We start from the raw sequence: 26,674 nt of genomic DNA on the forward strand, positions 1-26,674 counted from the left end.
TGGAATTTATTGTTACTTAGCATTTAAAATTTCTTTAATAAAAACCTGTTTATCTGCAGCAAACAAGTTTCATTACTTTTTGGTTTCTGGTTATAAAAAGAAAACATTTTTCAAACATCTTCGATCGAGTATTTATGGAACTTTTAATACGTCACAATTACGTCACACTCATTTTTATTACGTATAACAAGTTATTAAATATTAAATGTATGCCGTCACTTCTTTATGTTTGAAACATTTTTAATTTGAAATCCCATCAAACTATCTAATTTTAGCATTGGCGACCTTTTGGCGACTTGCTGCGTTCGGTCGCAATATCAAAAACCGTGCGTTTTTGCGACTGCAATAATGTTGTATGTTTTTTTTTGAGTTCATTTGCTGCACTGAGCGTACAAAAGTATCTGCGACTGCTCAAACGTGTGTAGCGGTGTGTAGCTCAAACTGCAGGGTGTATGTAGTCGATCGCCGATGCTAAAAGTAAGTAATCCGCTGAGGCACTTATTTTCTGAATCTATTTTACTGACTTTTTACATATACGATGTGATATAAGTATCAATGAGATCTAAGGATCTCCAACTATAAATGTTTAATCCCCGAGGCAAAAAAGTTAATATAGTCTGGCCATTACGAACGTGCGGCCCGAGTCATAAAAGATGACGTCAAAGGAAAGTGACAATGCCGCACAACTCGATATCGATAAAGGGATGCTCGGACGCAGGTAGCTATAATTAAGGGATGCTTGCTTTGATGACTAATGTAATAATGCAAAAATATAAATATGGATGTTATTAAAGGACGTTTTAAAATACATCCTAAAAATATTTTGCATTATTTCCTTAACCTTTCCTTGATTACCTGCTATTGACTATCGACAAATCCTTTTGTTGTTACGCACAACACTAGAAGTGCGAGCGAGAGTTCCGATATGCCCATAAATGTGAACGAGAGATCCGATAGAAATGATTTATGACTCACTTCGCACGTTCGTAATGGCCCGAGTATAATACGAATCGTGTAGATATAATTTTATAGCCTTCTGTGGCATTATAGGTTCTACACGAAATCTGTCAAAGATTTAAATTTAGTGTATGTTGTTTGGGAACTAAGTTGATTGAGCGTTTTTAGCTATGACTAAATAAAATATGTCTAGCTGCTTGAAGTTTTAGTTCTTTTGTAGTTTTAGTCAATTTTTTAATACATGTGATGCAATTTTAAAGAACTTACTAAACACCAAAATATTATTACAACAAGGGTAGCGATAATTTCAACATACACGATTACATAAACGAAGCATCTTATCATTAAGTACATAATTTTCACAAAAAGTTCGAAATCAACAAATCATTTTCATTTATGTACATCATAAAAAATAATAGTAACAAAAAATCACAAATCAGTTTTTAGTAAGTACTACATACTAAATGCACTATTTTTTTGACTTTGATTTTTTTTTTGGATTTTGAAATTAGGAATGTATCAATTCGATACGAATACTACTCTACTGTATTCGAGAGATGAAATATGAATTTTTAAAAATTAAGTATTTTTCATTTCTTTGTTGAGGTCTAGGTCTTCACATTGTCTTACTAATGGACTTCAGGTCAGTATTAAAAAGTTACGAGCTTAAAGTACAAATATATATAATGCCGCTTCATATAAATGAATGAGTAAATTATGCAAAAAATTACATTGCATAAATTATCTGAAAATTTACTTTATAATTACAATTCCCAATGTGTTAATACCGCGACCACGTTTGCCAAATATCAACAAACTAATAAAAATTCAAACGTGCGGATAGAGCATTTGATTTGGTTTGCGTATGTTTGCAAGCAGCATTTTTTCGTGCTTTTAGTAAGACCCTACATCCATTTTTAATAGACCATTCGACGCAGAATTAATTTGAACCTTGGTGAGATAAAAAAGGACGAATATGATTTCAATAACATTCTTTATAAATCCCAACTATTTTCCCTTCATAGATTATAAATATTAATTCCAATTCGTATATACCCTAGCAACACCAAGGCACGTTATTTTTAAGTCTAAAAGTGCCATATATCAAGATATGCGTGCTTATAAGTCACTTTTCAGTTATATTTTTTTTAATAACGTTAGATTATTATAATCAAAATTTTAATTTTCAAAATTTAAATAAAATATATTTTAAATGGTCATATGAAATAATGTATAATACTTAAATATTTGATCATTTTTCGTAGTCTTCTTCAAGATAACTTTATCCAAAAATTACAATAAAAATCATGACTATTAAAAAAACAAAATAAAATAGTATACGAAGAACTTACGTAATTTAACAAATTTTACTTAAAAATTTACAAAATAAAATTATTTATTTACAAAGAAATTTATTAACACAATAAGTTAAAATTAGAATTATTTGAATAAAATTTTCGCGAGCAAAATTCTTTCATTCAGAATTATTAATACTAAATCGATCTTTTTGTCGATCAAAAATTATTTTTTCCTATATTTACATTATTATTAGAATTGTGCGTGCCACAATCCAATAATTTAATAATTATGTTTCAGTACATTTTTAATAGCAAAAAGGTTAAGATTAATTAATTAATAATATTTTTTATAATGGACATTAGATTATAATATTACTGTCCGTGGGTTTACACCAAATTTATAAGGAGCTTAATAGAGTGAAGCCATTTTGATATAATGATTATAACACGTATTACGATTCATAATTACATGTCCAAAATGTAAACAAAGGAGATGACCAATCAAAAAATACGTTTCTTATTTTTGACGATATTAAAGTAATACAACGATTTTAAAATAATCTAAATAAATTAATATCAATTCACATTTTCCAATATTATATTACCCCAATTTCGTTCCATACAGTAATGATAATAAAAAAACAAGTTTTAAGGTAGAAAATTAAAATGTGATAATGCTAACACAATCGGAATCCAAAACATTTTATGTGCGGCCATTTTTAAGTTTCGTAGCTAATGTTATTTATTTTAGTGATCGTGTTCGAACTCGAATGTTTTCTCGTTTTTATAGCGCGTTTGTAAAATTGTGTGTAGTTATTAAAGTTTTTGTTTCTTATTAATTTGCTAAGGGTTACAATACCTGTAATCGTATTTTGACAATGACATTTCTTTGTTTACATTTTGGAAAAATAATTATATATCAGACAAAGTGGGTAGGTTAGGTTAGGTTACAGTACATATCCAACTCTACATCTTACCCTCTAAGATCACAATGCGATAAACTCTTAGTGCATTTACATCTACAGACACCGCACGTGTCAAACACGAACCGTAACAGACAAAATAATATTATTCTATGGAGTCGCCCATAAATTACATCACACTCACATGTTAAGGGGGGATCGACGAGACCTTGTGTGACAAGGGGTGGATAAGGGTCCTTTTCGTGACGTCACATTTCAAAACGCAACATCATATGTAAATAAATAATTTAAATAAAAATAGTTTCGGAACTGCTGTTCCATTGCATTACATTGCATTGCATTTCTAATGTAAAATTGGAAAATATGTGACATCACTCTAGGGAGGGGGTCTCACAAAATGTAACTAACAAGGACGGGGAGGGGTCAAGAAATCCTGAAATTCGTGTGACGTAGAATAGTATATAAAATAGTAATAATGACATAATTTATGGATAGACTATATACAAAGTGTATTTGTATCTTCCTTAATGCGACCACGCAGACGGGCTTTGCTTGACAAGACATTGTAGATACAAAATCCCTTATGTATTTTATACTAAAACATTTCTCGTAAGATAATTATGCTTTTAAATAACCAAAACTCCATTCAAATCAGATTTGTTTCTAAGAAAATCGCTGACATATACGTTTACATATATACATAGCGGTTGAATAAAAATGATATTTGTCTGATACAACACGTTCTATGCCTGTAGATATAAATCTAGCCTTATTCGTACAAATTCTATACCCCTTCATAATAAGTCCTTAATTGTATGAATATATACCGACTCTTTATCAACTCATTTCATTCGTATCTCAGTTGAGCCCAGAGCAACCCTATCAATTATAAGGGTTGACCTAGTGGTTAAGTAACTCGACCTCTTGATCGAAGGGTCCGAGGTTCAAATGCCAAGCTGATTCTGATTTTTAAAGTTATGTGCGTATTATAAATTAATTATCACTTGCTTAAACGGTAAAGGAATAAGTGAGGAAACCTGCATACTTGAGAAACTTAAAAATAATTTGTTTTCAAAGGTATGTGAAGTCTACCAATACGCACTTGTCCAGCGCGGTGGACTATGGCCTAATCCTTCTCATTCAGAGAGGAGACACGTGCCCAGCAGTGGGACAGTAATGGGTTGATGATGATGATGACTTGTGTGTGTGAGCACCCTAGAAATATAGCTATAACTAGGTATATTCGACTATTCTACAAAATAGCTGCACGAAAGATATAGAACTAATTTCTACGGTAAATATTCTCAGATCATACCTAAATATTTACATGTTTTTTTTGGTTTTGTTAGTCAACTATTTTGACTAAATTTCAGTTACTTTAAATGTCTACTATCGGCTGATATTTACAAAATGTACAAGGGGGTTGATTTTGAGTTGTCACAAGAAGGGAGTTGGAGGGGGATGTAGACAAAAATAGATAGCATGACAAAGGTGGTAGAGAAAATATTGACGTCACACCTTATAAAATTGTTTTTGTAAAATAATTGGGTAATTTTATAACTAAATAATTTACTTATTATTCGAAAATAATTTGAATGCTTTTATAAAAAAATAGTAATTTAATTATTTTTATAAAATAATTTTACAAATTTATAATTGAATATTTTTTTAAATTCATTATAGAAGTTGTTAAAATCATTGACCAAACAGAAAACAATAGACCCGATTGATACCTTACATGTTCTCATTAATGGAATCCTCAAAATGAAAAATTTAGTTATAATTTTGTTTTACATACAAATATGCTTAAAATTATTTTGTAACTTAATTAATAAAGACATTTAAAAACGAAAAAACTTTAAAGATTTTTTTAAATTTAAGTTTATCAAATATAATGACGTCATATAATTTAGAAAATGTGTTATAGGCATCCCCCTCTTACTTTTTCGGTTTTTATTGTTTGTTTTTTCATTTGGTAGGGATTTTCTTATTTACTATCGATCCCTTAAAACCTTATTAGTCATTTACGTACAATCTAAGTAATGTGTACAGTCTTGCAAGCAAAAATGAATATTATAATTAGTTATTATTAATTATGCTTATAATTCCTGCATTGTGTGTGTTATCTTCTGTACCGAAGAGTGTGATCTCAACCATATTTCGAGCATATGAGGGATTTCTTACAAATCTTTGATGGTAGAACCCTCTGTGGTTCGACTCCGGCACCACCGCCACACCTATTTCTGTTTTAACAGCAGTTTTAAGCGCTGCTGTGTTATTTTGACGAGTGGTAAGAGACATACTTTTCCGAGACGTTCCAGCTTAGTCCTCAGGGGTAGCCGCGCGTTTGTGGCCGACCTCAGGTAGGAATCTAATCTTATCTGGGGGTTATACAGATGCCTATGGGCGGCAGTAGCCTCTTACCATCAGGTGGACTGCATGCTCGTCTGCTACTCCTATCTTGTGGCCACTGCTATGGTATCTTATGATTGCCTATGCCGTTCAAATACCTATGTGGAGCGGTCACCATACCGGTCTGACGCACAAAGGGTTCTAGGTTCGATTCCCGGCCAGACAGAAATAAATGATGATTAGATTTCTGTTCTGGGTCTGGGTGTTTGTGTGTGTCCATATCTATGTATGTGCATGTCACCCACACAGGGGATCCTAGTGTGAGGCTGTTAGTGTAGAGAGCGCCTTTTTTAATAACATCTTTTTTAAAAAGCGTCTCTTTTCAAAAGCGCTTTTTTATATCTTTTTAAAAAGTGCCTTATTTAAAATCGTCTTTAAATAAGGTCTCTCTTTTAAAAAGCATCTTTTTTAAACAGCTTTTCTCTTAAAAAGCACCTTTTTGAAAACGTCATGTCAACTATCAGTGGTGGACTCACGATTTTTGGTTTTTGAGTTTGATCCAGCTAAGGAATTTTCAGATAATTTTAAAATAACATTATCAAGAAACTTAGTTCTTTTAATGGTCTTAACTGGCCACTAAAGCCCATTGCCACAAATAATATTTTAAAAGACTACAGTCCTTAGATTTTCATTATGACAATGTTGCAAAAACTTACTAAGTTCTTTAAATGTCCCTAACTGGCCACTGAAGCCAATCGCCAGAAATAATATTTTGAAACATTTACATTTCTAAAATGACAATTTTTAAACAACAATACAAGTATTTAATGAGTACATACATACATAAATACAGACATACTCACTAACTCAATTGTAGAAATCACATATTATCAAACTGTTAATATCACTGTCATCATATACTTATCAATGTCATCAAAAACTGTCACCGCATTTATCACTGTCATCGAAAAACTACCATTTTATCATAACTAAACGGTACCACTGTCATCATATACCATCATATCCTTATTACACTGTGATCAAAAACCGTATGTAATCACTGTCATCAACAAACTGACCGTATATATCATGATCATCACAAACTATCACCGTATGTATTACTGTCATCAAAAAGCAGTCACCGTATGTATTACTACCTTCAAAAAAATGACACTGTATTTTTACTTTTATCAACAACTATCACTGTCATCAAAAAACCGTGACCTTATAATCACTGTCATCAAAAACTGTCACCGTATGTATCACTGTCATCAAAAACTCACTGTATCATATCACATCGTCTACATCACTCCGCGGAGCTCACATTGAGGCTGGACATGTGGTCTCAAATGTCTACCTCGCAGATTTTCCTCTTCACGGGGAAACCGTATTTGTCCTTGACAACCTCCTGCTTCAGCCTGAGGTACGTGTCTAGTCTGGATAGGGCGTATTCCTGTAACAACAATTATAATAAGTATCTTTTCTAAGTCATTGTCAACTCATTACTGTCCCACTCCTGGGCACGGGTCTCCTCTCAGAATGAGAAGGATTAGGCCATAGGATTAGGCCACTGGGCCAGGCGCGGTGGCGCTGGCCAAGTGCGAATTGGTAAACTTCACATATTTTCGAATTTTTTTAAGATTTCTCAGGTATGCAGGTTTCTTCACATTGTTTTCTTCATCGGTAAAGCAAGTGATCGTTACTAGGGTGGAATGTCTCGTAGGCCTTACCTTAGTGCAGTGACTGACCGAGTGTGTTACACCTACCTCGGGTTGATTATGGACATTCGGTGCTGTCAGTAGCTATTTTTCAATATTTTATTTTTTTTCAAAATTTTCAAACAGTATCAAAAATTAGTGCGTACTGACTGACCGAGTGCGTTAAACCTACCTCAGGTTGATTATTAATATACGTAGTGACTGACCGAGTGTGTTTAACCTACCTGGGGTTGCGTATGGACAACCGCGGCTATCGGTAACTACTTGTCTATTTTTTTCAAAATTTGCAACATTTTCAAAATTTTCAAAATGACATAAAAATTTCAAACCCACCCAACAAACCCAAAAAAAATGAAAAAAAAGTTAAAAAAATAAAAAAAAAAACCAAAAAAAAATTTCGAAAAAAAAAATCCAAAAAAAAATTTATTTTTTTTTTTTCTAAAATCCTCTCTTACCCAGTATCCGAATGGAATCTGGCTCTTGGACGCGTTGACAGCGGACCAGAGGCACCAGAACAGGTGGCTCGCGAGCGCGAACGCGTCCACCTCGCCCAGCAGCTGGTTCACCGCTTCTATGCTGGGCTGTTGAGGATCCTTCTCGTCGGATACGTTCGCCATGTAGTGTTTCAGGTACTCCTTTATGAATATCTCCTGTGGATGCAACGTTCGACTAAGTTTAGTTACGGCAGTACACAAAAATTCGTGACTAAGTTTAGTTTTTAGCATCAGTAGGTTTCTATAGATAGGTACCTACCTATGTTGACGATCAAAAAGTTGTTTTGAAAAAAGACTAAGTTTAGTTAGTACAGTACCCAATGACTTCTTGACTAAGTTTAGTTTCTAGTATCATGTAGGTTCTTGATGTTCAAAATTAATTTGTTTTGAAAAAATAACTACGTTTAGTTACTGCAGTACACAATAACTTCTTGACTAAATTTAGATTTTAACACTAAGCAAGGTATGTGATCGAAAATTTGTTTTGAAATAAAAAAAAAGACAAGGTCTTGTGATGTGATAGATTTTTACTAATATTCGAAATTATGATTCAATCAGTTCATTATATCAAAAAGAATAATTCTAAAACATTCTTAGATACTTTGATTGTTCTTATTTGAGTTTAAAGGTACCCCCCTTAATGTTGGCCTGGTATAGTTGAGGACTATATTGGAATGCCTTATGTTACTGTACCTACCTATCAAACACAAATTATTTGAATGGAATGGCAGTTTAGGCTGTTAACCTTGAGGACTAAGTTGGAATGCCTCATATTAGTCATCATCATCTACCCATTACTGTCCCACTGCTGGGCACGGGTCTCCTCTCAGGATGAGAAGCATCAGGCCATAGTCCAACGCGCTGGACAAGTGCGTATTGGTAGACTTCACATACCTTTGAGATTTTTTCTTTTAAATCTCTCCATCATAACATACTGCTGTTAAAAGACAAAAATAGCTGTGACAGTAGTACCCAAACAAACTCACCTTTTGATGTATAGTCGGACAGTTCTCCAAGTCCTCGTAGTAGAACGGCGGCTGGGGGTTCGTATAATCGTATCCCCATTCTTGGAAATGATTCGCTATGTCAAACCCCCTATAGTTATACGCACAATACTCAAAATCTATCAACACCAGCTTCGGTTCCCCGATGTCGGATATGCGTGACGTCACGCTATCTGAGGTGTTAGTATCCTCTAGTTGGGATAGCACTAAGGCCTGGGTGTCGTGGTCGGTCTTGGATTGTGTCGTGTCGTAGTACGACAGGTCGTCCTCCGCTGTTGACGGCGCTACGTCTTCTAGTAGCAGAATGTTGCCTGTAAAAAAATATATGAAAATATTATAAGCATGTGTTACAAATATTTAAGCATATGTTACACATATGTGCATGCAACTCCGACCCACACGAAACAATGTGTTGCAAAAATACAATATGTATGTATGAGAAATTATAAAAATATTTTAAACTAGATTCCTACCTGAGGACGGCAACAGATGCGCCGCTACCCCTGAGGACTAAGCTGGAACGCCTTGGACAAGTATGTCACTTACCACACCGTTCAAACAGAACACAGCAGCGCTTAACACTGCTGTTATAACAGAAATATGTGACGCGGTAACACCAGAGTCGAACCACAAAACCCCACCCAAGGAGTCCCTGTGGGTGCCATGGACACACGCAAAGACGAACACAAACACCCAGACCCAGAACAGATATCCAATTTCATGTGTCTGTCTGGCCGGGGATCGAACCCGGAACCCTTTGGACATCAGACCGGTATGGTGACCTTCAAAACCAAATACATACACACATACCTACATACCCACATACATACATACATACATACATACATACATACATACATACATACATACATACATACATACATACATACATACATACATACATACATACCTTCTTGCATATCATTATGGCAGAAGACAACCGGAGAATCCACAGTAGCGATAAACTTCTTTAACCATTCGATCTCCTTCTCCAGATCGACTGATTTCAATCTGTTTATTATCTGTTCTTCTTCTTCAGTCTGTAAAGAACACAAAAAATATATGAATCATTATCTTTATTTAAATATATTTCTTATGTGCGTGTGTATGTCACTGAACTCCTCCTATACGACTGGACTGATTTTGATGAAATTTGTTGTGTGTGTTCAATGGGACTTGAGAATGGTTTAGATTCACAATTTAGTCCGTGGGAAAGTGAGTTTTTCATTAATTTTTAAGTATTTTTTAAGTAAGTAGTTTTAGAATCGGATACTATGCATTTGATCAAGTGATGATCTTTAGCAAAGTTGTTGTCCAAGAGCCCACGAGGGTTTGGGAGTTGGTAAGACCAATTTTCGTCAGATGGCACCACGGTAATTCCAATGCAGGTACAAATTTGTCGTTTTATGTATGTCATATTATTTCTTTAAAATGCGGGCGAAGCCGCGGGCACCACTAGTCTATATTTTGTTTGTCTGTATGTCCTTCATAGAATCGTAGACTATACATTTGATCATATGATGATCTTTGGCAATGTTGTTGTGCAAGAGCCCACGAAAGTTTCTGAGTTGGTGCGACCAAATTTCGACAGATGGCGCCTCCGTCACTCCAATAAAGGTACAAATCTTCAGTTATATCTAATATATAAAATTCTCGTTATAAAATTCCTTAATTTTTTTTATTTGTATGGCAACACAACGTTTGTCGGGTCAGCTAGTTGTTTTATTATTTTTTAAACGATGCACCACTAGAAAAACATAAAACCCTAATAAAAAGGTGTGACAGTGATCCCTTTGGCATCAAACCACGAAGGGTTCCCCGACCCTTTCCTTGCAAGAGACCTGTGATGTACGGACCCTAATAAAAACGTGTGACAGTGGTGCCTTTGGCTTTAAACCAGAGAGTCCCCCGACCCTTACCTTCTAAGTGACCTGTGAGATATGAACCCTAAATAAAAGCTGTAACAGTGATCCCTTTCGCGTCAAACCATGAAGGATTCTCTAACCCTTACCATCCAAAAGACCTGTGAGGATCGAATAAAAAGGTGTGACAGTGGTGCCTTTGGCGTCAAACCACGAAGGGTTCCTTGACTCTTACCTTCAAAGTGACCTATGACATACGGACCTTAATAAAAAGGTGTGACAGTGGTACCTTTGGCATCAAACCACGAAGGGTTCCGACCTTACCTTCCAAGTAACCTGCGAGTGGAGCCGCTCCTCCTTCACGGTCTTCAACCACTTCCCCATGGTCTTCCACAGCCAGTTGGGTTCCTTCGACAACGGCACATCCATTGAGTGTATCGCTGCCATTTTTTCAGCTATCTTCATTGATAGGGAGGGATCCGCCAATTCTTTGGTTAGGAGGGGACGAGCCTGAAAAATATAAAAAACTATTTTAACAATTTTATTAACCCATTTTCGTTTTTCGACTCTATTTCTGTTAAAAAAAAGCAGTGTTAAACTTCAAAATTATCCGAAGCATTCCAACTCAGTATTCAGGGGTAGCGGCGCATCTGTGACCGTTCTCCGGAACTACTCTTATCTGAAGTTGATTACAGATGTCCATGAGCAGCAGTAGCTTACCATCATGTGGACTGCATGCTAATTCCTACGAAGCAGAACAATACCCTGTCTGACCGAGAATCGAACCCGGAACCATCTACATCAATTAACTCCAATCCCATTTAGTGACACAAATATCCATGAACAACAATTCCTTGGCATCAGGTGGACTGCATGCTCATTTTCAACTTCATATAAAAAATCCGTGGCTGACCGAGGATCAAACCCAGAACCTTCCATAAAACAGACTCACAGGTATATACTCCTCAATCCTCCCACCGCTGAAGACGCCGTGCAGCTTCGGACCGAGACGCCTCTCGGAGAGTAATGTGAAGATCACAGACTCCGTGACAATAGCGTCCATGGCCCTCTCGCCGTGCACCTGGCCGTAGATCCTGAGGAGGACCTGGAATAGTGGATGAAGAATATTATATACCAGTTGTGATCCCCTGGGAACCAAAGATGTTTTAGACAATTGACTTAACTTGGTAGAACGTTGTGGTTCGACTCCGGCGGCACCACCGCCACACCTATTTCTGTTATAACAGCAGTGTAGCGCTGCTGTGTTCTGGTTTTAAGGGTGTGGTAAGAGACATATTTATCCGAGGAATTTCAACTTAGTCCTCAGGGGTAGCGGCGCGTCTGTGGCCTCAGGTAGGAATCCTATCTGGGATTGTTTACAGATGTCCATGGGCGGATGCAGCCAATTACCATCAGGTGGACTGCATGCTCGTCTGCTACTTCTACATTATATAAAAAAAATATCCATGTTTAATAAGCATAATTTGGTTAAGATTAATAACTTACCGAGCTGTTGGGCAGTTCATTAAGTAGTTTACCAACTGGACCTGGTGTATAAGTTGGTCAATTCATTTGCAGATCAGTCAATCGAACAGTTCGCCACATAGTCAACCGCACCTTATCTACATGTCTGTCTATCAATCAGTCAATTTGTCAGACGATTGGTCAAAGAATTGTACCATCTTCCATCTACATGTTTAAAAGTTTGTCAATCAGTTCGCCGACCAGTCCACCTCACTTTATACTCACGTGTCTTACCTATACTGAACACCTATACCAATTAGTTATGCGATCAGTCAGCCAACCGGTTTATCAACGAGTCCGCCTCACTTTTGTCTTACCCCGTAAAGTCTGTTTTCTTTCAGTCAATTAGTTCGCCGATCAGTCAGTTATAATCTGTTTGTCAACCGTCTTTCTTGCATCTGGATGTCAGCCTATCTTTCAGTAAACCAGTTCGTCGATCAGTTAGCCAACCAGTACTTGCATCTGCGTGTCAGCCTATCTTTCAGTAAATCGGTCCATCGATCAGTCAGCTAACCAATTCATCTCCCCTTACAACCACGTCTTTGTCTGTCAACCACCCACCTTCTTAGACTCGTCCTTAATCAATGGATCTATCAATGAATTCTGCGAAATTCAGCAATTTTCTGGTGTTTGACAATTAGTCGATCAATCGGTCAACTGCTTTAGCAACGAATCCGTCTTACCGTAAGTCTACGTTTTTAGCCCTACATTCAGTCGATTAATCTGTCAATAAGTCGATCATGCTGTCTATTAGACAGTCGATCAGTATGTAGGTCAGTCTGTCGAACAGTCTGTCGATCAATCTGCAGATCAGTCTATCCATTACTCTGCCTATTAGTCAAGGAGTTCTATTGTATTAGTCCATTTTACGTAAGTGCGCTTGATATTTTGTCAATCAATCAGTCAACTAGTTTACCAACTGATCCGTCTCACTCTTTAATAAACCGATTAATCCGTCGATCAGTCGACCAACTCACCTTCCTGGGCTCGTCCATGCAGAAGGAGCTGCAGCGCGCGAGCGACTGCCGCGCAAGGCGCGCCGCCACCGGCTCGGGCTCCGCGTCCGGCGACCCCGCCCTTGTATAACCACCCAGCTTGCTGGTGTCCTCAGGTAGGGCCACGTAGTACAGGAAGTTGGATAGGCCGCCGCTGGAAGGGGGGAACCTTTTAGAGGGGCCTCGTAGTTCGAATCCGGAGGCACCACTGCTATTTGTATAACAGCAGTGTTAGGATCTGATGTGTTCTGGTTTGAAGAGTGGGTTTGGCAGAGCTAGTGTGTTCCACCGGCCACCGCCTTATGTATTTGTTCCATAATCTAAAAGATGTTGACTCACGAAAGACTACCTCCCACCCCCATCTTCCCATTCTAATTATTTTTAGAAATTGTACAGGTAATAAGTGCCATCGACTCCGGATATTGTAAAAAAAATCAATTGTGAATAACATTTATCTCTTCTTTTTTAAAGAAAATACTTTTCATAATGCAATGACGACCATGGGCGTACATAAGGGAAGTTAGGGGCTTCAAGCCCCACTCCTATTTAGCACAGACAAAATACGAAAAAAATGTTTTCGACAACCAAGATATTTCTTTTGGTTTCACAGAGAAATATTTAATTAAACGTTGTTAAGGACTCGACCAATAAATATCCGCATTTGGACAACGCTAATACACGCTACACTACGTCTTTAGTCTCCCCCCCCTTTCCCCCCACCCCTCCTTTACCCACACATGCCCATAATCCATGTATAGTAACTCAAAACAACAACATTGATGATTCATGCCAACAAAATTTCAAAACAAACGCAATCAAGTGACGTTATGAAGTAACAATTTAATTAAGCCACTTCATTTATGGTATTATCTATGTATATCTGTATCCGTTATCGCTTGTACGTTTCCATTGCCCCACTTTCAACGTCAGTAATACGATATGCTCATGATAGGAAGAAAGGTTTAAGGTTGTTATAAATATTTCTCTTAAAGTTTTTTAATATAATATAGGAGTAGCAGACGAGCATGCAGTCAGATTATTTTCTATTTAATATAAGAGTAGCAGTCGAGAATGCAGTCCATCTGATGGCAAGTAGAAACTGCGGCCCAGATGTCCATCTGCAATCAACCCCAGGTAAGATTGGATTCTGACCAGAGGTCGGCCACAGATGCGTAACCCTGAGGACCAAGCTGGAATCGCATCGGAAAAGCATGTCTTCCTTACAACCCAAAAACCCTTCGGACCGCTCCTTCAGACCCCCCCTCCCCCGCCTCCTTATGCCGCTAGACCCCTACAGCCCAAACGGCTTGACGGACTTTAACATATGATATTATGTCTTGACTATGTCTTATGAAGGCAGCGATAGCCTATGATTAAGAAACTCCGCCTCTTAATCGAGAGGTCCTAGGTTCAAATCCCAGGCACGCACCTCTGATTTTTCAAAGTTATGTGCGTATTAGAAATTAATTATCACTTGCTTAAAACGGTGAAGAAAAACATCGTGAGGAAACCTGCATACCTGAGAGATTTATAAAAAAAATATCTCAAAGGTATGTGAAGTCTATCAATACGCACTTGTCCAGCGCGGTGGACTACGGCCTAATCCTTCTCATTCTGAGAGGAGACCCGTGCCCAGCAGTGGGACTATAATGGGTTGATGATGATGATGATGATGATTATATCTTTGCTGACTATTGCAATTTAGTTCATCATTAGATATGGTGTCTACACCATTTTTCTTCATTTTCGCGTAGTAATTTATTTTAAAATGTATTTACTTCTCATCTATTTATATCTTATTTCTTTTTTTTCTCTTTCTTTCTCACATTTTTTTTATTTTTTCATGTTCTCCTTTCTCCCTTTTTTCCATTTTATTTTATTTCGTATTTATTATTATTATTTTTTAGTATAGTTGTACCGCCTTCAATTTTTCTGCACATATCTAAGGTTGACTGGGAAAAAATGCTATTTAGCATTAAGTCCGCCTTTTGTACCACACTGTTTTTAACATGGTCAATAAAAAGTAAATAAAATAAATAAATAAATATGAGGTGTCGTCGGATTCGTCAGTTGCTGGAGTTTGCTATTTTTAAGTATACAACATCGACTAAGTATTTCTCATTCCTTGGACAACCAACCTTAGTCCTTTCCAACTTAGTAATAAACAACTAAATACTATTTTCAACCGGAACCTGAAGACTAAAAAAAACGACACCAAAGTCCAAACCGAACAAACAGACAAGTCCAAAAAACCGTCATCGGTAGCAGAACACTTTTTCTCCCCCACAATCTTGAAAAAATACCATTTCCAGGTAAAATTATATCGTAACCACAAAAGAGCGATTTAATAAAAAATGCGTTTCGCTGCCACAATCGACTTGATTCTATTGATAAGAGTTTTTGCGTGTCAGTGTTTGTGTGGTGCAATTCATGAGCGAATGGATGGTGTTTAAAATCGGTCATGGTATGTATCAGTATGTATATGCGGACTGGCACTAGAAAAGGCGAAAAAAACTAAATAAAAGGACTTTTCTCGTCGATAAATGTCGGAGATTAGTTACTAACGATTTTCCTTTTCACCGAGCGATATTCGTTTATACGGATATTCACATTTACTCTCCACGCTTGCTATATACTTTTTGGAAGCATTCCAGCTTGGCTCTCAGGGGTAGCAGCGTATTGGCCGACCTCAAGTTATAAAAGATCTAATATCATCTGAGGTTGATTACAAATGTCTATAGGGAGCAGTAGCCACTATCATTTACCATAAGATGGACTGCGTTCTCGTCTGCTACTCTTATATTATAAAAAAGTGTTTTCAACTCATTACAGTCCCACTACTGGGCACGGGTTTTCTCTCAGACTAAGAAGAATCAGACCATAGTCCACCGCGCTGGCCAAGGGCGTATTGGTAGACTTCACATACCTTTGAGATTGTTTTTAATATCTCGCAGTTGCATGTTTTCCTCCACCGTTTATGATAGATTATTTGTAATACGCACATAATTTCGATTAATCAGAGATGCGCGCCTGAGATTCGAAACTCTAGCCCCTCGAGAGAGGCCATGTTTCAACGAAACCAGACAACTTAGGCTATCACCACATTTTAAAATCGCCTCCGCTTATAACTTAGACCACACCAACTAAACTTGTTCTAAAATCGAAGGTCGCGGATTGTTTACGTTTTTTCAATATCCTCCTTCGGTTGTCATTGAAATCATTGGATTATGAAGTTGATTTGATATCTGTATTATAGAATTGTTAAGGCTAGATAGATTGAAGATATTTTTGTAAAGGTGAGTCATAAACACTAATTTACTAGTTTGAAATACTCTGTCAGTCCTACGTCTTAAACTGCAAACACGACGCCTAACACTGGATTTATAAAGCTTTTAATCCGAATGCGGAGGGGAATGTTTTTTCGAGCATTAGGAACGAAAAGTCAACAAAATAATTATCAAAATTTTCTTACTCTTTTTGACGAATTAGAAAATGATGGACATTATTTAAGATTTCTCTAATACATATTTGTTGTCGTCAGCAAACAATGTTTTTACTACTTTTCTAGCCTTTTAAAACAAACATACATGTTTTTTTTTTATAAAATAGGAGTAGCAGACGAGCATGCAGTCCACCTGATGGTAAGTGGCTACTACCGCCCATGGACATCTGGAATCAACCCCAGATAGGATTAGATATTCCTACCTGAGGTTGGTCACAGATGCGCCGCTACCCCTGAGGACTAAGCTGGAACGCCTCGGAAAAGTCTGTCTCCCTTACCACACCCTTCTAACCGGAACACAGCAGCGCCTAACACTGCTGTTATTAGGTAGAAATAGGTGTAGCGGTGGTGCCGCCGGAGTCGAACCACAAAGGGTTGTACCACCTTCATGTATCCTCAAAAAGTTTTTCCTCTCCATTACATCACATTTTTAATAAATTCGAATACGCACATAACTTCTAAAAAAATGACAGCTTTAATTCTTGGACTGTTAAACTAACACTACTTTGCTTTTATTGGACAAAAATAAGTGTGACAGTAGAGCCGTCAATCATTTCTTATACGCACATAATTTCCAAAAAAAATGATTTGAACCTTGAACCGTCAGTAAAAAGCCGAAAATTCACATCACTAAACTTTCGCTATACTGCTGTTATATGACCAAAATAAGTGTGACAGTAGTGCCATCAAACCACGTATATTTTAATGCAAGATGCATTTTTCGCTCGGTGCAGTGACCTCAGAATCGACTGGTTAAGGAAAATCGTATAAAACTTGTCTGCAATACCTGTATGTGAGACTGTATGTGAATGTATGAAAGGTTATTAATAATATATGTATCTATGTATTGATGTGAAAACTTCCTTAGTACTTGTAATTTGAAAGTAGATGAAACGAAAAAGCCACATTAAGTAGAGAATTATTATAAAAATAATTGGCCAAGTGAGTGTCGAACTCGAGCACCGAAGGTTCCGTACCACCAAATTTTCATTTGTTTTTTTATTTTGAGTAATTCATAGCAGCCATAGAAGTAAATGCATTGTGAAAATTTGAAATGTCTAGATAGAAAAAGCGTAAATTGCCGAAAAATAATGGTTTCTTGTATGGGGACCCACCCCCTTTTATATTCAACTTTTTTATGTTTAGAATGTCGTAACAGCATACCGTTATACATACTCTGTAAACATTTCAGTTATCTCCTTCTCCTTATATTAATTAAGGTTCAAGAGATAGAGCCCTGTGACGGACAGAAAGAGAAGGTTCAGTAATAGGGTTCCGTTTTTATCCTTTGGGTACGGAAACACAACCAGAGTCCTCCAAGCGCGATGCCCGGATCGGGCTCTCCTCTCACAACATCTGGTGATTACGACGGTATGCGGCCACACATACCGCCGTCCATCTCGGGGTAGCATACTGGACGGTTCGAGCTCCCAGTCTTGCCGCCCGCTACCCCGGAAGCCCCCTTTTAGTCGCCTCTTACGACAGGCAGGAGTTACCGTAGCCCTATTCTAGTCCCGGAACTACAGGGACAAATCCTAACCTAACCTAACCTACCCCAGGGCGACCACAGCGCTGTTACCCCTGACGACTATGTTTAAACGCCTCGTATAAATGTCTCCCTTGCCACTTCAAACCAGAACACAGCATCGCTGCACAACACTACTGTTTTCAGCTATTTTTCAGCAGTCGGTAGCCGGTAGACAGTTTAGATAAACAACATCAACAGGTGGTGAGTCTAAGTTTAAATTGACAATAACACATAACAATACATACATACATATGTATATATAGAATAATAGTTTACTTCCGAGAAGTAGTTCCAAGTGATAAACATGTTGATAAAGTATAATTTATTATTATAATAATTTTGGATATGTTCCATCTTAATTAGATAATTATAGTTGTCTAGACTTGACGCATTTGAAATGCAGACTAATGAACAATATTCTACTCTCTGTGGTTCTCCGGCGGCACCACCGCCACACCTATTTCTGTTATAACAGCAGTGTGGCGCTGCTGTGTTCTGGTTTGATGTGTGGTACAGGAGACATACTTATGGCATTCCAGCTTAGTCCTCAGAACTACCGGCCTATCTGTGGCCGACCTTAGGTAGGAATATCTGAACCTATCTAAGGTTGACTACTTATGTCCATGGGTGGCAGAAGCCTCTTACCATCAGGTGGACCGCATGCTATTCTATTCCTATATTAATTTTTAATAAATAATAATAATAGCAGACGCTATTCCTATATTATAAACAAATATAGTTTAAAAAAAATAAAAATACGCTTTTATGATAAAATCAACGAAACTTTTCGAAAATTGATAAATGGAACACTCCACGCTTTTTTCACAATTATACAATTTACTGTTCCTTAATTGATTCCTAGATTGAAAATTATTTTCTTCTTTTTAGTTGATTTTATCATAAAAGCGTGTTTTTTAGTTTTTAGACTATATTTATTTTATTATTTTTTAGTATTTGTTGTTATAGCGACCATCATTATGCATCGTCTGTAAAAAAAATCAAGTGTCTATCTATTACGATTTAAGACAAAGCCCTGTGACTCACGAACAGACAGCGGAGGGTTTCGTTTTATCCTTTGAGTACGGAATCCTAAAAATCATTCTACAAGATGGCATTATAGATATGTTTCAGTACATTTGAGTTATAGGGAAATAACATTATTATTTTTCAAAACTAAAAATCAATCTAGTAACTTTGCCTGAACTCTCCCTAAGGCGCTTTTTCTCGCCTCGAAAATCGTTAATCCTGAGGATGTTGATAAGGACAATGGTACAAAATTATTAAAATCGTGTATTGTCATCGGTTTTTGATAATTTTTAAAATTTTTGAATTAAACTGAACGTTCAAAGTGGATAGAAATCGGATTCAAAGATTCCGTTACTGTTACGTACATACATACATACAACCCAAGCTAATAAAAGCGTGTTAAAAAATTATAACTTTCCCATGGTAACAATATTACCTGATTTGCCTGTACTCAAGCTAAAATAACACCAAGTTACCTGATACGCCTGAAGTCGAGCGCGGAGGGCTCCACGGTCTTCCAGGCACCGTGGAGGTAGTTCCTGCAGATCCTACCGGCCACATCCCGCATCTCCTCCTCCGTGCCGCACATCTGCAGTTTCTGCAACCAACATGATAGATTTGAACCACACGCTCTAAAGCTATAATACTTTTTTTTTATATGTTTGAGCCTAACGATTTAGCAGACGTGCTACCTGATGGAAAGTAGTCAACGTCGCCTATGAACATTTGCAACACCAGAGGAGTCGCCAATGCATCGCCGGCTTTGAAGGAGAGCTCTTTTTGCACCTTTTTTGAAGAGCCCCATGTCATAGCGCTCTGGGAATACCTCAGGAGGAAGTTCATTCCACATCTTGCACGTTCGTGGCAAGAATGTCCGTGCAAACCGAACTGTGGAGAACCGCCACGGGTCCAGTTGGTGTGGATGGAACTTCATCGCCGAAGAGTGGCTGAGTGGCTTAAATAGATATGTGTTTCTATACCTCTTCATTGTGGTATAGTCGCCAAATTGCTAGTCCGCTCTGAAGTTTTTGCGAGCAGGTGCAGTCATACAATTTGCTATGGCGACGCGGTTCATTTCTATATTCAGAGCGGACTAGCAGTTTTACGCGGAATATACTCGAAGTGTATTTTGCTTTTTATCTTTTTTTAAAGTGGAAACTGTAATTGTTCCTCTTTTTGTATCTATGAACCATTTACCTACGTTATATAGTATGAAATATGAATTGTTTGTTTCCCAAATAAATAAATAACTTTATGATAGAGCATCACGTCGTATATAAACACAGGCACAGGAACAAGCATGTAGACATACCACACACACATTCAAAAGTGCGCGCACACACGCACGTACGCACACACACACACATTTCTACAATCGTATGGCCCTTATTCTTGTCGGAGATTAAAAAATGTACTTAAAAGTTCTTTTTTTTGTGCCGGATTTTAGAAATACCATAAGTATCTAATTGTGCCACGGAAATTAAAATTTCTACGCGATAGATCATATTTTTGTGGCGAAAATTTAAAAAAGAATGTACGTAGTAGACCTTATTTGCGTTTGAAAATGAAAAATGTACATAACGATCCTTATTTTAGCGTCGGCGATTAAAAAATGTACGTTATATTCTTTATTCATCCAAGGCTGAAAAAAATCAGTATTTTTGCATGGATGATAAAAAAATGTTCGTAATATACCTTAGTTTTGCGTCAAAAATTAAGAAAAATGTTAGTAATATACTTTATTACTACATGAAAGTTTAAAAAAAACGTAATTAACCTTAATTTTGCGTCAAGCATTAAAAAAGTCATAATAAACCCAATTTTTGCATCAATGTTTAAAAAATATTCGTAAGATACCGTTATTTTGTGTCAAGGATTAAAAAACGCCTTAGTTTTGCATCGGATAATAAAATAAATACGTAAAAGTCCTTATTTTTGCGTCGCACATTAAAAAAAATGTTCGTAACACACCTTATTTTTGCTGCAGAGATTATAAAAAACGTAATAGGCTTTAAAATTTATCACTTCACGACTGTATTTGGCTTGCGACCGGCACGCTTATTTTATCAAAAAATTGCCGTAATCCCTATTATTATTGCCGCTAAACCCTTATATCCCCGTATCTTGTGTGAATACGCGTTTATCGCGATATTTATGATATGCATTTTATCACTATATCATTTATCATTAAGCCCATATCATTTGAATTAAATATGCCTAATATAATAAAAATAGGTACAATATACCACGCTTCGTTGTAGTTCAATGTATTATAATCATACGAGCTTTTGCCCGCGGCTTCGCTCGCGTTACGAATTAATATTATTAACTAAGAAGATTTATACAAACTTTCATCCCCTATTTTATCCCCTTGGGGGTAGAATTGATCAAAATCCTTTCTTAGCGGATGCCTACGTCATAACATCTACCTGCATGCCAAATTTCAGCCCGATCCGTCCAGTGGTTTGGGCTGTGCGTTGATAGATCACTATGTCAGTCACTCACCTTTGACTTATATATATTTAGAAAGAAGAAGGTGGTAGAACCCTTTGTGGTTCGACTCCGGCGGCACCACCGCCACACCTATTTCTACCTAATAACAGCAGTGTTAGGCGCTGCTGTGTTCCGGTTTGAAGGGTGTGGTAAGGGAGACATACTTTTCCGAGGCATTCCAGCTTAGTCCTCAGGGGTAGCGGCGCATCTTAGGTGGGAATATCTAATCCTATCTGGGGTTGATTACAGATGTCCATGGGCGGCAGTAGCCATTTACCATCAGGTGGACTGTATGCTCGTCTGCTACCCCTATATTATAAAAAAAAGAAGAAGATAGATAACACTACCTTTTACCCGTGGCGTCGCTCACAGTCATTTATCTATCCCTCGGGAATGGTATTTTTAGGGATAAAAGCTACCCTATGTCCTTTCCTGACCCCCTGACAACGTGTGTACAAAATTTCATGAGAATCGGTTATGTAGTTAAGGCGTGAAAATGTAACACACACACTCACATTCGCATTTATAATATTAGTTAGGATTGAAAGGTAGAACCCTGTTGGTAAGTGGCTACTGTCGCCCATGGACAGCCACTGATCGAGAGTTCTGACCGCCCTAGGCTAATTATGAAGACGCGCCCCCACCGTTACGATAGACCTCAAAAGTAATATATTAGTTTTGACTTTGCTTACTAGCATGAAATTAAAAGTGCTGAAGATACAATTTTGGTGCAACCCCCCCCCCCCATTCCCCGCGCGCTAGGCTGCAGCCTAGGCCTTAATCAGGCCCTGCCCATGGACATCTGTAATCAACCCCAGATCATATTAGAGTCCTGAAGTCGGCCAAAGATGCGTTGCTACATCTAAGGACTAAGTCGGTACGCCTCAGAGAAGTATGTCCCCCTTACCACACTTCAAACCAGAACACAGCAGCGCTACACTGCTGTTATAACAGAAATAGGTGTGGCTGTGCCGGAGTCGAACCACAAAGCACTACCACCTTTGCACCTTTATGACATTATCAATTACATATGTTCCAATAAAAACTCTAGACGGCTACTCGTTGATAACATATTGATAACGTTTAATTGTTTTGAAATACCAGTTGCGTAAAGTTAACTGGGACATTATAGCACGTTTTGTAAGATATAATATTTTATATGTTTAGAGTTATGGTTTAAGAAACTTTATTCTCATAAAGAATTACAAGAAATTCACTTACATGAGAACATATTTAGTACTTATTCTAAATTACAATTTAGGTACAGTTCATTATACATATTTATTATATACTAGTTTTTGCCCGCGGCTTCGCCCGCGTTTAAAAGAAAATAAAATAACATACTAACATACATAAAACTGAAAATTCGTACCATCAACTTTGCTAAAGATCATCACTTGATCAAATGCATTGTTTACGATTCAATCCTTACTAATATCAATTAAAATAATCGATATTAGTAAGGTTAGTAAGGGTCCAAAAGATCGATTCTCCGATTAATCGATCTTAGATCGCCATCCCTAGATAAAAACTATTCTATGTCCTTTCTCGGGTCTCAGACTATCTTTGTACAAAATTTCATTAAAATCGGTTCAGTGGTTTGGGCGTGAAGAAGAGACAACCAGACAGACAGACAGACAGAGTTACTTTCGGATTTATAATATTAGTAAGGAGTAAGGATAGTAGCAAGACATTTTCTCATATTTAAGTAGTATTAAAAACATTTCTTATTAAATGCACATTCTTATTAGATTTACATTATTAAGTTAAGGGTATATAAGTTATAAATATAAATATATAATATATATAAAATTAATAAAATAGCTATATATAAAATTCTCGTGTCACAATGTTAGTAACCGTACTCCTCCGAAACGGCTTTACCGATTTTCACCAAATTTTATATGCATATTCAGTGGGTCTGAGAATCGGCTACTATCTATTTTTCATACCCCTAAGTGATAAGGGTTATTCCTTAACATTTTTTTTTTATTTATATGACAATACAACGTTTACCGGTTCAGCTAGTAAAGCTATAAAAGAACCCTTTGTTGTTCGACTCCGGCGGCACCACCGTCACACCTATTTCTGCCTCATAACAGCAGTGTTAGGGCTGCTGTGCTTGAAGTATGATAAGGAAGAAATTTATACGAGGCCTTCCAACTTAGACGTTTGAGGTATAACACTTCTGCGTCCGACCTCAGGTACTCCTCAAAAGTAGCAGTGGATATGTGTTAGATTAGATTCCTACCCGAAGTCGACAGATGCGCCGCTTCCCCTGAGGACGAATCTGGAACGCCTCGAAAAAGTGTCTCCCTTACCACACCCTTCAAACCAGAACACAGCGGCGCTCACTGCTGTTATTATACAGAAATAGGTATGAATGACATAATCAAATTTTATTTTAATTCAAATTAAATTTTGTCGTATTTTACTACCCTCTTAAAAACAAATATAGACGACCAAGGGATAGGATTTAGAAAGCATGTTTTCCACTCTTAACACATGCTATCTATTAAATACTATCTTTATACATACATATATCAGTGGTAATAACATCTTCCAAGATAAAAAATGCAAGGTCCAAGTACGATAATACTTTATTACTCATTGATAGCAATTGATTATATTAAAAATATATTTTCATCAAACTGATATAGCAAACGAGTATGCAGTTCACCTGGTGGTAAGTGGCCACTGCAGGGCCGGATTTAGAGGTCTAGAGGCCTTGGGGCAACAAAGGAGTGGAGGCCCCTGGCCCCAAATTATTTTCCGAATAAAATGAACAATTTTTTCAGTTGAGTTTTTCAATAAATATTTTATTGTGAAACGTAGGTAAGATTCTTCTAGTATTCATGTTTGTACAAAGTACTGTAGGTACAGGTAAAACAGCGAAAAAAATATCAAAGGAAACGATTTTTTTTTACTAGTGTTTACTAGTTGGAATAAAAAAAAATCCGACGTCTCTATTGTGGGGGCCCCTCTTTTGTGGAGGCCCCGGGGCTGCCACCCCGGTTGCCCTCCCTTAAATCCGGCCCTGGGCCGATGGTCGGCTACAGATACGTTGCTACCCCTGAAGACTAAGTTGTAACGCTTCGTGCAAGTGTCTCCCTTACCACACCCTTTTCAGAACAAAAAAACTCTAAAATACAACGTTATATAAATTCAAGTAAATTCCTCGCTTTTTCCGACTTTCTACATGCCAACATACATAAATACTAGAGAATTGTTATAAAAACAAAAAAACCGGCTGCTTAGAAATATAGTCAATGTCACTCCCACATTAGACGAATCCAACGACACCTCATATGTTAATCCGTCAAGCCGTTTGTGCTGCAGCGTGACAAAGGATTAGACATACATACATACGCTGGAACATTACCCTCCACTGCTGGCTGTAACTAAGATTTTTAGGGTTCCGTACCCAAATGATAAAAACGGGACCCTATTACTAAGCCTCCGCTGTCTGTCAGTCTGTCACAGGGCTATCTCTTAAACCGTAATAAGCACTAGATTTTTTTACAGATACCTATGTATAACGGCGGTAACTATGTACATATATGTTCTCACTATGTTTCATGTTTCTTAATATAACATTTATAGGCTAGGAGTAAAAATCCCATACATACAATAAAAATATTATGCACATTGTTCACACATAAAAAACTGCAGAAACAAATCAAAATTAATTGAAAGCAATCAGACTCCACCCGTTAATAAAGTTTTAATTGGTAAATTAACCTTTAAGCACTGTGAAATAAGACAAATAACTGCATGTCACATTCAAATGAAAATGACGCCATTTTCATTTAATTTTAAATGGTGTTTGCATGAAGATAAATTAGTATTGTAGCACCTTAGAGTTGGTAGAATTCTCTGTGGTTCGACTCCGGCGACACCGTCACACCTATTTTTGTTATAACAGCAGTGTAGCGCTGCTGTGTTCTGGTTTGATGAATGTGGTAAGGGGGACATAGTTTCATCAAAATAAATAAAAAAAAATATTGACAGCAAGTGGAGTTGGCTGGTTTGGGAATTAAGGTATCGATATGTAAGTTGGTATGCACAACCAAACACATAAAAACATTAAAATATTTGGTTGAAAACTAACTTTGGTCTGTATTAAGTCATATTAATCATTGTATAATATCATTTAATGTGTATGTTGAATTGGATCAATATAAATATTTCAAACAATAAGAATTTTATAACAATAAAGCTATTTTTGTCTCAATAGTTATTGTAACTACATAGCGTGATGTTAATCCGCCCGTGATGTTAAGGGTTAACATTGGTGTTATTAGAGAGAAACAGATGTGGCAGTTGAATGAAATAAGAATGCATCAGACCAGTATATCTTCCTTACCACACAACATACCAATCAAAGATTATCAACCTTTTTTTACAAAAAACAATGTCCTATCCTCGAAATAAACTACAATAATGAAGATCTTATCAAACAATGACCGAACAAGGTAATTAACTAACATTGCATTGTAACAACTAAAAACAACTGCAACTTATCAGGAACTACTCATTTCCGAGAAACAAGGTCACATCTATTTAAAATGTAGAACAATTTTTATCTTACAATTGTTTTTTATGAATTAAAAGTATAAACATTTTTATCTTTCAATTGTGTTTATTTTTTATGCATTAATTTTTATGCATTACTTTAAAATAGAATTGAATCTTACAATGGTATTTAATTTTGTTTTAAACATAGAACATTTTTTTATCTTACAATTGTTTTTTATGCATTAAAAGTATAAAGATTTTTATCTTTCGATTGTATTTATTTTTATGCATTAAAAATAAAACATTTTTATCCGAAAGTTGTATTAACTTCATTTTAAGAACATTATTTTATCTTACAATTGTTTTTTAGGTATACAAATATAAATATTTTTATCTTTCAATTGTATTTATTTTAATTTTATAAACCGAACATTTTTTTATCTTAGAATTATATTTCTTTAGATGCATTAGAATAACAAC

The 26,674-nt window shown here is 36.7% G+C and overlaps 1 protein-coding gene across 4 annotated transcripts in view; it reads right to left on the reverse strand.

The window, feature by feature from the left end:
- Positions 1-6,017: 6,017 nt before the first annotated feature.
- Positions 6,018-26,674, reverse strand: part of LOC140756928 (choline/ethanolamine kinase) — a 38,707-nt gene continuing 18,050 nt past the window's right edge. For all 4 annotated transcript variants that reach the window (XM_073092465.1, XM_073092466.1, XM_073092468.1 and 1 more), the window contains 8 exons: positions 19,660-19,781; positions 13,110-13,281; positions 11,561-11,713; positions 10,933-11,118; positions 9,657-9,786; positions 8,729-9,057; positions 7,704-7,898; positions 6,018-6,983 (listed from right to left, as the gene is read on the reverse strand). In XM_073092465.1, the coding sequence (XP_072948566.1) occupies positions 6,876-6,983; positions 7,704-7,898; positions 8,729-9,057; positions 9,657-9,786; positions 10,933-11,118; positions 11,561-11,713; positions 13,110-13,281; positions 19,660-19,781 (1,395 nt within the window). In that variant the 3' untranslated portion in view covers positions 6,018-6,875. The remainder of the gene's footprint in view (positions 6,984-7,703; positions 7,899-8,728; positions 9,058-9,656; positions 9,787-10,932; positions 11,119-11,560; positions 11,714-13,109; positions 13,282-19,659; positions 19,782-26,674) is intronic.

The sequence above is a fragment of the Epargyreus clarus genome, unplaced genomic scaffold (genome assembly GCF_041222505.1).
Source record: "Epargyreus clarus isolate Ecla_fem2 unplaced genomic scaffold, WU_Ecla_fem_2.2 ptg000036l, whole genome shotgun sequence".
Classification (NCBI taxonomy): Eukaryota; Metazoa; Arthropoda; class Insecta; order Lepidoptera; family Hesperiidae; genus Epargyreus; species Epargyreus clarus.